This window comes from Phaenicophaeus curvirostris, chromosome 2 (assembly GCF_032191515.1).
Source record: "Phaenicophaeus curvirostris isolate KB17595 chromosome 2, BPBGC_Pcur_1.0, whole genome shotgun sequence".
Taxonomy (NCBI): Eukaryota; Metazoa; Chordata; class Aves; order Cuculiformes; family Cuculidae; genus Phaenicophaeus; species Phaenicophaeus curvirostris.
Genome location: NC_091393.1, coordinates 52446709 through 52460048, shown reverse-complemented (window position 1 = coordinate 52460048; position 13340 = coordinate 52446709). Strand labels below are relative to the sequence as shown.

The 13340-nt window shown below is 39.9% G+C and overlaps 1 protein-coding gene across 8 annotated transcripts in view; it reads left to right on the top strand.

Annotated features, from left to right (window-relative positions):
* The window catches only part of ARID1B (AT-rich interaction domain 1B), a 336986-nt gene extending 328132 nt beyond the window's left edge, over window positions 1-8854 (top strand). For all 8 annotated transcript variants that reach the window (XM_069852077.1, XM_069852076.1, XM_069852071.1 and 5 more), the window contains 3 exons: window positions 1966-2755; window positions 3609-3739; window positions 5760-8854. In XM_069852077.1, the coding sequence (XP_069708178.1) occupies window positions 1966-2755; window positions 3609-3739; window positions 5760-7472 (2634 nt within the window). In that variant the 3' untranslated portion in view covers window positions 7473-8854. The remainder of the gene's footprint in view (window positions 1-1965; window positions 2756-3608; window positions 3740-5759) is intronic.
* Window positions 8855-13340: the final 4486 nt, after the last annotated feature.

Below are 13340 nucleotides of genomic sequence, written 5' to 3'. Positions count from 1 at the left end.
CAGTGAAGAATGAAGGATCCTGGCCTTGGCTTCTCCCTCCCACTCCCAGAGGATTCTCCTTCTTCATTTATCTAGAGATTAGGTTGCCACTAGCTTATTTTCAATTTCCTAAATCTCACTCTATAGCATTACAGGAAGATTGTGAAAAATAGCCCTTTCAAAGGTTTGTCTGTGACCTGAAGGCTAGGAAATGACCTGGGAAGGAGGTGCTTGGAGCATGAACTCCTGGAGCTAACGAAGCACTTTGAGCAAGGTTTTTTAATTCCTTTGTGAGTGCTCATACCCTCAGAACTATTACGCAGCAGCAGGTGGCCTGTGTTGGTGTCTTTTTGTCTTCTGCAAGTCCTCAGAATTCCACGTGGAGAGAGACACACACTGTGCAGCCTCGCTGTCCTGACAAATCTTTGCACAGGGCAGGGATTTTGGGTGCATCACTGTCCTCAGCGTCGGGTATCGTTAGGCACGTTGCCACTACATGTACAAGAGTGCTGAATTGCTTTTAAAAAAGCACGTGCTTCTTTCCCCAGTGTCTACTTTAAGCAGTCTTAGTCACTCTGGCAAAACAAACACCACTTTTTTAGGCGTGGCAACTACCAAGTCAGTTCTTAATGTATAAATTGGCCCCGAGGGTGGAATTTACTTCAGCAAGTAGTTTATGTAAGGCTGAAAATAGGTATTTCTCAGATAGCCAGACAGCTCTATAGCAAGTTAAAAAAAAAATGCTTTCATGCGATACAGTAGTTGTGGTTTTATGTGCACCAAAGTTGGAAGATGAGTTTATGAATCCCAGAGCTGTTTTAAGTGACCTGTATTGAATACAGACAGAATTTTATCTCATCTTAACTCTAGTATATTAGTATACATTGTGCAATGTGACTGAGCTATGGTTTCCGGGGGAGCCGTAACTTTGAATTTACCATAGATCATATATTCAAAAATCAGCCGTTTAATTCACATTTTTTGCTTCAGAGCACTCACTCAGTGTGGTTTGAACTGTGGAACAAACTCCCACAGGAACTACGGACTGCTGCAAACCTTACCACCTTCCCCTCAAACTGCAACATGTCTTTTTTTGTTCTGCTGTCTTAAACATAAATACATACAAGCTTGTGTGATTTAAAAACAACTCAGCTCCCCCCAAGGTAAAACAGCTTACCTCACACAGCATTCCCCACTCGAGAGGGTGAGAAACAAAGAGGGAATAAACCATAGGTGGCAGCTGTTAGTTTCATTGCTTAATTCATTACTGATCAGCAGGGTAAGAACCTGCTTAGACTAGAACAGAATGTTTGGATGTGACCGTTTGCTGTAATAATCACACAGTAAATTAAATGTGATTAGGATGATTTGGGAAGAGGGATGGTTGCCCAAACAGGACTGTGTTCCTGGGAATTTGTGAGAAACAAATGCAGCAGAATGTTTCCTGCTACTAATAAATTTACTGTGTGTAGCCTATGCCCCGTTGTAAAATCCAGTGTTTCAGACATGCATGCTTGCAGCACATCTTGTTATGGGTTTTTTCAGTGCTTGTCCCTTGAAAAGATTCACTGAGTGGTTTGAATATTTTAAAGATTTCTCTTCTTAGTAGACTAAGCATAAAAAAGAAGTGAAAATGTTTTAGTTGGTGAGGACCGTTGCCTTTTCATGCATGTCTGAAATGACCAGTGGAATTTAATCTGACAGAAAGGAAAGGAAAGGGAAAGGGACAAAATGAGAGCAAGCATAAGAAAATTTAGCCCAGGGATAAGTTCCCTTTTAGTATTAAGTTATAAGCGCAGCAAAACAGAGTCTTAAAAAGAAAACACTGAATCAAGCCTAACTATAGCACTGTGAGCCCGGCTCTGCAATCGGCATGATCCTTCCTGAACTAAGTGCCTTCAGGTTTTGAAACGAGCTTTCAGCCAATGTATTTATAATACGTGTGGAGTAAAAATGACACATCTTCTTTCCAAATTTTTTTTTCAGAACTACAAGCGACACATGGATGGCATGTATGGGCCTCCAGCCAAACGCCACGAAGGGGATATGTATAACATGCAGTATGGCAACCAGCAACAGGAAATGTATAACCAGTACAGCAATGCTTACACGGGGCCTGACAGGAGGCCCATGCAGGGACAGTATCCGTATCCATATAACAGGGAGAGGATGCAGGGCCCAGGACAAATGCAGCAGCACGGAATACCTCCCCAGATGATTGGTGGCCCCATGCAGTCATCATCCTCCAGTGAAGGTCCTCAGCAAAATATGTGGCCAACAAGAAATGATATGCCTTATCCTTACCAGAACAGGCAAGGTCCAGGAGGCCCTGCGCAGGCCCCACCATATCCAGGGATGAATCGCACTGATGATATGATGGTACCTGACCAGAGGATAAACCACGAGAGTCAGTGGCCTTCTCATGTCAACCAGCGTCAGCCTTCTTATATGTCATCCTCAGCCTCCATGCAGCCTATCACTAGACCTCCTCAGTCATCCTACCAGACGCCACCCTCTATGCCAAACCACATCTCTAGAGCTCCAAGTCCAGCATCCTTCCAGCGTTCTTTGGAAAACCGTATGTCTCCAAGCAAGTCTCCTTTCCTACCTTCCATGAAGATGCAAAAGGTTATACCCACAGTTCCAGTGTCACAGGTCACAGGACCTCCACCCCAACCACCACCAATTAGGCGAGAAATTACCTTCCCCCCAGGGTCTGTAGAAGCATCCCAACCAGTCTTAAAACCAAGACGAAAGATTACCTCAAAAGATATTGGTAAGCATCAAACCACAATGCAAATACAAAAAACACGTTGAGAGAAAGGGACTTTGACTTTCATTTGCATTTTCTTTTAGACTACTTTGACAAATAATTATCTTCGGTAACTACAATGTGATTCTCTTCAATAAAAATGTAATAACATATATATCAGTGAGGATGATAGGTAAAACTCATCCCAGACAATCTGACATGAAATGAAAGCAGTACTTTACATGGAGACCTGAGCTCTCCAGAAATCTATTAAAAATTAAGCTGGCCTTGGATTTCCAAACAACGTATGCTGAAAGGTCCTTCAGAACGTCTGTTAAATCACCAGTACAATATTTAGCTGAGCAAAGCTTTCTGTGTTCTTTTTCCATTGAAGCTTATGCTGTTCTGCTGTGTAGTTATAGTCTCTGCCTCCCTTGAAGGGCCCATTTATTCATTTTATATTGCTCATCATGTTTGTTTCTCCCCATATTCTTTCTGAAGTACCTTCCTATCTTGGATTCCTGTTACATTTCATACATTCAAGTTCTCATACTTCAAGTTTCTACACTCTTAACAGAGTATTCTACTTTTATTTAGCAATTATTTGGTTTAGTCAGCTTTGTTAAGTTTGTATGACTATTTTTGCTTCAGCACAGTCAGGAAGAATGGCCCTGTTAAGCTGTTCTCCAGTATTAAGGCTGGAGTTACAGAAATACTGAACAGTGCTGAATGCTAAAACCAGGGTCTTAAGCAGTGTTTTGGTAACCATTTCATTTAAATTCTGCATGCTCAGAATGTCACAGTTTAATCTTTCAGAACTCATTAACAGTCTCTGAGGATGCACTAATATTGTTTTACTTCTCCTTTCTTTCCTCAGTAACTCCCGAGGCCTGGAGAGTGATGATGTCTCTTAAATCTGGTCTTTTGGCTGAAAGTACCTGGGCGCTAGACACTATTAATATTCTTCTGTATGATGACAGCACTGTCGCTACTTTCAACCTCTCTCAGGTAGGTGGGAAAGCAGCATACATCTCAACTTTCCAAGCGAAGAAAATTGAAATAAGATACCTGCAAAAATGCTGAAGTGCTTTAAAATTTATTACAATTGACATACACTTTAATACTGCCAAATTGCCTTTTATTATGATTGGTAACAATGAGCAACAGGATAGATTTAGGTCAAATAGGGGAAATAATAAGCCTTGAAGAATGGTATCTGTTGTAGAAAGGAGCATGTAGGAATTGAAGAATTCTAGCTCTGACAGAAGACTAATGTATAAATTCACACTTAGGACAGTACAAGAACAACCCCAGAAAACAGCAATGTGTTAGTAATCTTGCTTAACTTCTGTTTCCATAAAAAGCTTTGCAGCGCTATATTAAATTGATTTAAGGCTGTCTCTTGGTGACTGCTTGTCTTATTCAGTAGTTCCATTCTAGGCTGTGGGATTTTTTTAATTGCTTATTTTCCATTTGGTTTCTTCTTGCAGTAAATTAAGTTTGCACAGAAATATCAGAGTGACAATTTAAAGGCTAAAATCCACTATCTGTCCACAGAATGCAAGTAACACAGGTTTTAACAGTGTGTGCTTTTGCCTCACTACCTCCCAGCATTTTTCAGCCCTACTCTAACCATTGTCCTGTTAGGTGGTAGTAATAGATGGCACACTGATAATGCACATCATCTAAAATTTGTACTAATTAAATATTCAGTTTCTCTGCTCCGTTCATTCCTTAGTTACTAATAGTGTAACTCATCATTTTTTAAATATAATGACCTTTTTTAAAAAAATACAGACACAAATGATACATTTCATCCCACCTAACTTTAGAACTAGGGATATCTATAGCATGATTCATCTCATCCTGAAGTAGAGATCTAAAATAGGTCAAATGAATCATACCCTAGAAATGGCCTGTAAAAGACTAGTGATTATAAAAGGAATCTAGACAATTACGTTAGGTGTGTAACTGTTGAGAGTATTTGAAGTTAGGAGAGGTTAGTCTTCTCTGAATTCTATTAAAAACTGCATTAATGCACCCTGTGCAAGTTGCACAGAATACCAGGAATACTTTATATATATATATATATATATATAGGGGGGGGGGTTGTTACTTTTGCCTTGGACTCTGTTTCCAGTGGCAGTCAGGACTCCATATGATGACTGATAATTCCTGTAGTTCATATGCATCAGTTTGTTCTTAATTCTTTGAGGGTTTGGCAGTCATAAAGGAATGCAGAATGTACAGAAGGGTACATTTTGCTGAAAACCTATTAGCCCATGAAAAAGAAACCCACATTAAAAGCCAGACCATCAGGCTGAATACATCATAACAGCAAAGAATTTTTAATAGTAAAGCCACTGAGGGTAAGTTAATACCAAGTCCAACTACTGCCTTTCCATAGGAAAGTCATTACAAGTTAATTAAGAAGATTAAACCTAAACTAAAACTGTTCCTGAAGGGTGACTTACAGCACCAAGCTCCAATAGTGATTTTTAAATATTGCCAGGTAAAAGTTTAACTATTCCAGTAGAGATGGGATATTCACCCAGGATGTCAGTACCTATAGCCTGAACTACAGATTCCTACTGGATAGTCAGTTGTAGAGACTGAGATACAAAGGAGAAGAGGAAGAATTGTAGTCTTCAGTCATCTGATGAAAGTACAGATCAGAAAAAGTGAGTTAGAAACTGAAATACTCTGTACAGAAAATGAAGAACATTAGACAGTTCCAAGGGGACAGCACAGCTAGGCTGGATATCTGCTGTAGCATAAAGGAGATACATGAATCAAATTCTGTACTTCTCATAGCTGTTTAAGCAAATGGAGCCATGATCGTTTGACATGATATACTGACAGGCATGAGAATAATTTCCTTTGAGTAACTTCTGCCATGCAGGACCTAGCCACAAGGCCACAGCAGGACTAGGAAAATATTCACATACCTTTACATCAGTGTTCCTAATAAAATTCTTTGCAGACAAAAATATTTACCTGATTTTTATGTTCTTTCCTCTCCCTTCAGTTGTCTGGATTTCTTGAGCTTTTAGTAGAATATTTTAGAAAATGCCTGATTGACATTTTTGGAATCCTTATGGAATATGAAGTGGGAGATCCAGGCCACAAAGCACTTGATCACAAAGCAGCCAAGAAAGACGATAGCCAGTCCTTGGCAGAGGATACTGGAAAAGAGGAGAATGACGAATGTATTGACTATTTTGATGAAGATGAGGAGGAGGGGGAGGATGAAAAGCTAGAAGGAGAAGAGAAGAGCATTGTTTTTTCCACTCCTGGTGCCATTGCTGATCCAAGCGAGAGGCCAAAACAAGCTAGTAAATTTGACAAGCTGCCAATAAAGATTGTAAAGAAAAATAATCTATTTGTTGTTGACCGATCTGACAAACTTGGACGTGTTCAGGAATTTGATAGTGGACTTCTCCACTGGCAGCTTGGGGGTGGTGACACAACTGAGCACATCCAGACTCACTTTGAAAGCAAGATGGAGATTCCTCCTCGCAGAAAAGCGCCTCCTCCCTTGAACTCTCCAAGCAAAAAGAAGGACCTCGAGGGGAAAGGTGAATCTGAGGAACAACAAGAAAAAAGTATAACAGCAACCATTGATGATGTCCTCTCAGCTCGTCCAGGAGCATTGCCCGAAGACTCAAACTCTGGTTCCCAAACAGAGAGCAGTAAATTTCCCTTTGGGATCCATCAAGCCAAAAGCCACCGGAATATTAAACTGCTAGAGGATGAGCCAAGGAGCCGGGATGAGACTCCTCTATGCACCATAACTCACTGGCAAGACTCCTTGGCCAAACGCTGCATCTGTGTGTCAAATATCGTCCGTAGCTTGTCTTTTGTGCCTGGCAATGACACCGAAATGTCCAAACATCCAGGCTTGGTGCTGATCCTGGGAAAGTTGATCCTTCTTCACCATGAGCATCCAGAAAGAAAGCGGGCACCGCAGACTTACGAGAAAGAGGAAGAGGAGGACAAAGGGGTGGCCTGCAGCAAGGATGAGTGGTGGTGGGACTGCCTCGAGGTCTTGAGGGATAATACATTGGTCACGTTAGCCAACATTTCTGGGCAGCTAGACTTGTCTGCTTACACGGAAAGCATCTGTTTGCCAATTTTGGATGGCTTGCTGCACTGGATGGTGTGCCCATCTGCGGAGGCACAGGATCCTTTTCCAACCGTGGGGCCCAACTCGGTTCTTTCGCCTCAGAGACTTGTGCTGGAGACCCTGTGTAAGCTCAGTATCCAGGACAATAATGTGGACCTTATCTTGGCCACCCCCCCATTCAGTCGTCAGGAGAAACTCTACGCTACTTTAGTTAGGTACGTTGGGGACCGCAAAAACCCGGTCTGCCGAGAAATGTCCATGGCGCTCTTATCGAACCTTGCCCAGGGGGACACATTAGCAGCAAGGGCAATAGCTGTGCAGAAGGGAAGCATCGGAAACTTGATAAGCTTCCTGGAGGATGGGGTCACGATGGCCCAGTACCAGCAGAGCCAGCATAACCTCATGCACATGCAGCCTCCACCTCTGGAGCCACCTAGCGTAGACATGATGTGCAGGGCAGCCAAGGCCTTGCTGGCCATGGCTAGAGTGGACGAGAACCGCTCAGAGTTCCTTTTGCACGAGGGTCGTTTGCTGGATATCTCAATATCTGCTGTCCTGAACTCTCTGGTTGCATCTGTCATCTGTGATGTACTTTTTCAGATTGGGCAGTTATGACATAAGTGAGAAGCCAAGCATGTGTGAGTGGAGATTAGAGGGTCACATATAACTGGTTGTTTTCTGTTCTTGTTTATCCAACGTAGGAAGAAGGAAAAAAAAAAAAAGAATCTTTGCTCCTCTGCCCCATTCACTATTTACAAATTGGGAATTAAAGAAATTATTAATTTGAACAGTTATGAAATTAATATTTGCTGTCTATGTGTATAAGTACATCTTTTTATTTTATTTTTTTTTTAACCAAAGTTGCTGTCTAGTACATTCAAAGGTCACACTTTTTTTTTTTCCATAGATTATCCTTTTCGATGTTCTTTTCCATGTTTGTATTGCATATTTTTTGGGAAGCAAACTAGTGACTTTTTAAAAAAAATGTTATGGCAAACCATTGTATGATGGAAAGAAAAATCTCACCACTTTGAAACAAAAAGGTGAAAAATAACCAACATACCAAGTTCCTGTGTGTTTTATTTTTTCAAATAAGGAAAAAATAAAAAAAAACTTGTATACCATCACCCAAAGCTCTGTGCAATAGAAGATTCTAGTGATGTAGGTGTAGGGGATCAAGGAGGGTGTCAGTAGTCAGAATACAAAACGATACTGGTTTCTCCTCTGGAGAAATGGTTACATTAGGCTAGGAGCAAAACTAAACAAAAAAAATGAAGTTAAAAGATTTTTAAACAAAACCTGATGATAAACATCAATTGCTTCCTCACCAGAACTGTCTTGTCTACATCTGGTGTTTTTGACCTTCCACAATGACAGTTCTTCACAGTTCCTTTAATCATTTTTTAAAATATTTTTTTATTGCCTAAGGGCCGTGATGTATATAGAAGTTGTACATTAAACATACCCTCATTTTTTTTTTAGTACAAAGTTTTTAGTTTCTTTTTCATGACGTGGTATCTACAAAGTGATAGTAGAATTATTTTTTTCTTTCATTTGGGCCATATCTCCAAAAATAATTAAAAAAAAAAGAAAAAATAAAAAAACCCAACACAGAAAACCAACAACTGAGGGTAATGTACAAGTTTCTGTATGTATAAAGTCATGCTCTATTTCGGGAGAGCAGCCGATCACAATTTGCTTTATAAATCAAGGTGTGGAAATGGTTACGTATGGATTGATTTAAGAAAATGGTTACCAGTCTACAGACAAAAAAATATATACAGGAAAAAAAAAAAGAAGAAACACAACTTCAAAGATTTTTCAGTGACAAGAAATCTGCATTTGTATTTCAAGATAATGTAGTTAAAAAAAGAAAAAACTTGATGTAAATTCCTCCTTTTCCTCTGGCTTAATGAATTTCATTTATTCAGTATAAAATCTTTATATGTTCCACATGTTAAGAATAAATGTACATTAAATCTTGTTAAGCACTGTGATGGGTGTTCTTGAATAATGTTCTAGTTGCAGTGTGGGATATCGGAAAGCAAACTAATTACAAGAAAGAGCAATAATGATTATTCTCTTTCCCCTGCTTTATTATTATGACCTTCAAAAATATTACGCTATTGTATTACAGCAACTTGCTCTCCTTTTAGAAAAGCCTTCTTGCATCACAGAGAAGTGTTTTTAATTATTATTTATAAAACCACAGAGCCTCAAAGGGGAAGACACGGCTGGCAAATAATAGCTCTGACTATGCAGGTACCCAGTCTCCACGCTATGTTTGGGGGACTGAAGGTGGATGTTAGCGAAAGCGACAAAAGATTTTGTTAAAGCAATAACCAACTTGAAGAAATGGATCTGTATTCACTACCTGTAATTCTCTCTGTTGGTTAAAGGTGCGAATACCCCAGTGATGTGGGTATTTAGAATAAACGCCCACCCACTTCTCGATACTGTATGTGTCATTGCATACTTACGTGGCCTCTCATCCTGAGAGTACCCCCTTGAAGTGGATCAAGCTTTAATAGAGCACATCCATCCTTATAATTGGTGGGAGATGGCCATTTTAGATTCAGGAATTATCTGGTTTCAGATACATCCACTCTCACCTAGTGATACCTTGTTGCTGAATATTGTTCAAGCACTAATTTTTGCTATTTCATCTTGGATCATTGACTTTGTTAGCGTGATCATAAAAAGCTAATAATAATCAATTTCCCTGGAATTGCCACATAATTACACTGTTAGTGGATATCCTCCTCCCCTCTCCAATAACAGTACGGAGGTAGTTGAAAATTACAATCCCCGTTGGCATACTGCCCATCTTGTTCATATAGATTGCTATAGCATTAAATATGCTGAAGAGAATTTCGGAGACGGGTAAGGTGTATACAGTTATAAGCTGAGTTTGAAACACGACTTCCTAATGTCACGAAAAGTAATTTCTCCTTCTAGCTTTGCTTATTCAGTAATCTCTCCACTCCCACATCAGCTGCTGCAGTGGACTTGCTTTCTCTTGCCTATCGCTGCATTCAGAAATATGTGGTGAATTATAATGTGCTTGTAACTTCTCATCACAGAAGGAGGCGTATTTCAGGGATGGTTTTTACAGCTTAATACTTGGCAGCATGGAAGTAGTATCCCTTATTCAACTTATTTCTTAGTAACATTTTACTGCTTTAAATGACCCCACAGATACAGGCAAGCTGTTAAGTAAACCCTCTGCTGAGCAGTACTCACCCCTTCCTTGTGAAGGACAGGAAAGGACACCTATTCTCTTTTTCTCTTCAGCATTCGGACTCCAGAGTCCTCTGGGGGAAACTACACCTGTGGCAAAACGCTGTGAACTGTCAGAGGCAGCACTTTAATGTTATTCAGGACTGCTCCGAGCCTGCATAAAGAACATCCAGGGAAAAAATACCAGCCCAGCTAGCTAGCCAGCCACATGATGTCTATATGCGTGTCCCAGGTGGGCTAAGAACTAGCTGAGGAACTGGAAGACTGGAAGGGAAAGGTTAATAATACAGATTTCTGACTGAACATGATTTTATGCTGTTGTGGTTGGAGTAAATGACCTAAATCGCTGGTTAGTATTGCAGCACATTTATCAGAAGAAAGGCAAAGCAGAAGAACTCCAGTTCCCTGTGTTGTCTACATACATTTTCACCTCTCCCACAATGCTGTCATAAGCCTTTGGAGAAGACCTGCTCATAAGACTTGTCAACTTAGCATGTTCTGACTGAATCCTGATCAAGCCTGGGCTGCTGTTGGTATTGTTCCTACAAGAGGTATTTTGGGTTTCAGTTTTTTGGGGTTTGTTTTTTTTTTTTTAATCTGCATTTTTGTGCTGGTGTGATCAATTACAGGTACTCTGTAGTGAAGTTCAGACTAATATTAGGAAGAAGGTGCAATATTTGAAGTTCTAGAACTGCGGTGAATTACTTAGGGGAAAGCAACCAATTAGTGTTTTAAGCAATAGTCAAACAAATACTTGAGTAATATAAGTGTATAAATAAGCTACCTGTTTCTATGGCAGGCACAAACAACTAACTACTACTGGGTTGAAAGAGTAGCAATGAGTCTCTGAATCTGACTGACCTTTAGAATCACTCCAGGAATGAGAAGATATCTGTCCCTTTTGACAGAAAAAAAAGGGGGGTTGTTTCCTACACACACAACAACAACAACAAAAAGGAATAAAAAAAAAAAAAAAGAGAAAGAGAAAACATGAAAGGAAGGATAAGGATGATGAGGATGAAGTGAAAAAAAATGCCTCTTTCTCCTCCATCTTCTTTTGCTGTTTCACACCACAATCAGTGAACTCTTGTGCCATATATCACTACTGTGAGACCATTACTTTTTTGGCCTGGATACATCCAGAAGAAAGATTTACATACTTCGAGAAATACTGTAGGAAAAGCAAGAGCTTGTCTTCTACTTTAATGATTCCTATACAACACTTACAGTGCAACGCGGGCTATACTTGTTGTTTTACAAATAAGGCGAAAATACCTCTTGGTAATAAAAAAAGTCAAGTGTAACTCATTTGTGACAAAAATACTTCCATCAGAAAAAAAACCCAGCTGTTACAGGGGGTAGGTTCATTTCAAACAGTGTTTTAAGCTGCGGTTCAGTCTCATGCTGAAGCTGCTGTTCAATGTTACTTAGCAGCCAGGGAAAAAAAAATAAAAAATCACTATTATCTGTGTCCCCTGTACAAGAGGAGTTGTAAACATCCATAATGCAGATACCAAAGCTAATTTGAAACTGGAACACAGGAACTGAACTGAGGTGGCACACTGCTAGCTCACCCTTTCAAGAAGCTGCGTGTAGGTTCCTCACTCTGGAAGTAGCAGCACTGGTGTATCTAAGAAATAACGCACAGCTATTGTCCAAGCACTGTAACAACACTATCACAGAAGTCAGTCTTTTCCGTGTTTTAAATACAAGCACAGTCTTGAATTTTGAGACAAATTCTCCAGGGAGAGATGATTACTTCCATTTTTATCAGTCAACCTAGTAAGATCAAATATGGGGAAAAACGCATATGAAATGACAAAGCAGCCTCTGCTGCAGAAAGCTTATTTTCCGAGTCATGAACAAATAACTGCAGGTGGAGACAGATGGGAGAAAATGGAAACAAGAGCAACAGTAAACTGAAAAGGCTGGTACCACTCTTGTAGCAGAGTGGAATTAGGCAGATCTAGAATATGGCCTCATACCACCTGCAAACTTAATTTTCCTCAGGATAATTTGTGAAATTTCTAGGGGCTCCTCCTTCTGTTTCCTCATTATGAAATCTTACACTTCCCATGCTCGATCCTTTTCCCTCCTTCCCTCACATAGTTTTGGGGTTTTTTAATGCTTATTGAGTCAGAAGAAAGTAGAGGGAAAAGTACTGAGTGAGGAAAGGGAGAAGAAACATGGCCATTTGGCGAAAGAGAAGCAGAACATGAAGACAGAGCTGAGAGAAAAGCATCCTATGTCCCTGCTGCATTGCTCTATTTTTACATTTGGGTCATTCCAAGGAAATGAATAATTAAACCAAGCTAGGGGAAATTGGCATTTCATTTGTGGTTGGTATAAAGAAAAAAGAAGTAAAAAGATGTTGAGACATAGGGAAAGCAAGGGAAGGGAAGGCAAAGATGATCCTCCACATGTGAAGTGGGAAATTCAATTTTTACTTAACTACATTTATCTTTCAAATCCCCAAGGCAGCAGAAATGGGGAAGGATTAATATTGTCTTCACTGTTAATGTCATCCCAGATGTTTATTTGTGCACTGTCACAAGTGGATTTTCAGTCTGGCCTTACTTTCTGTCATTGTCAGTTGCTGTGGGTACAGGAGACAGCTGTTCTGGACTGCACACCAAATCCAGCTATTCACATGCCTAAATGACTTGATTTGTGATTCCAATTACTTATTCTAACAACATTATAAGATGTACTTCAGTCAATGCTGTTGTACAGTGTAAAAACCTGTAGGTTTATACTTCACTTTGTTTTAACTGGCCTAAAATAATGAGATGAAGGAGCAAGATCCTCATCCAATGCCTTCAACAGAGCTGCAACATCTTACCCTGCATTTCTTAATTTACTTGGTCTGTCATTACTTAGTATATATTGCATTTCCATTAATTAAGGATAGTTATTTACACTGAAAGGGTGATGGGGTGCAATTGCCTAGCTAGCAGAGCAAATCCCTAATGACTCAGTCATCTCTGCAGTGTTTATCCAGGTCTGCAAAGAGACTCTTGAAGGACAAACATTCTGACTTTTGCTCCACTATGGAGTATTTTTAAAAGGCAAGTTTACATATTATAGTGTCAGGAGAAAGATATATCATTATCTAACATGAAAAACTATTAAGACACATGCTAGGAAAAGCTTACAGTACTGCATGATGCAATTCCTAAGCACAAGGCTTCATCAGCAGAACTAGCACTATGTACTTTTTATGCAGTTAGGGAGGACAGACTT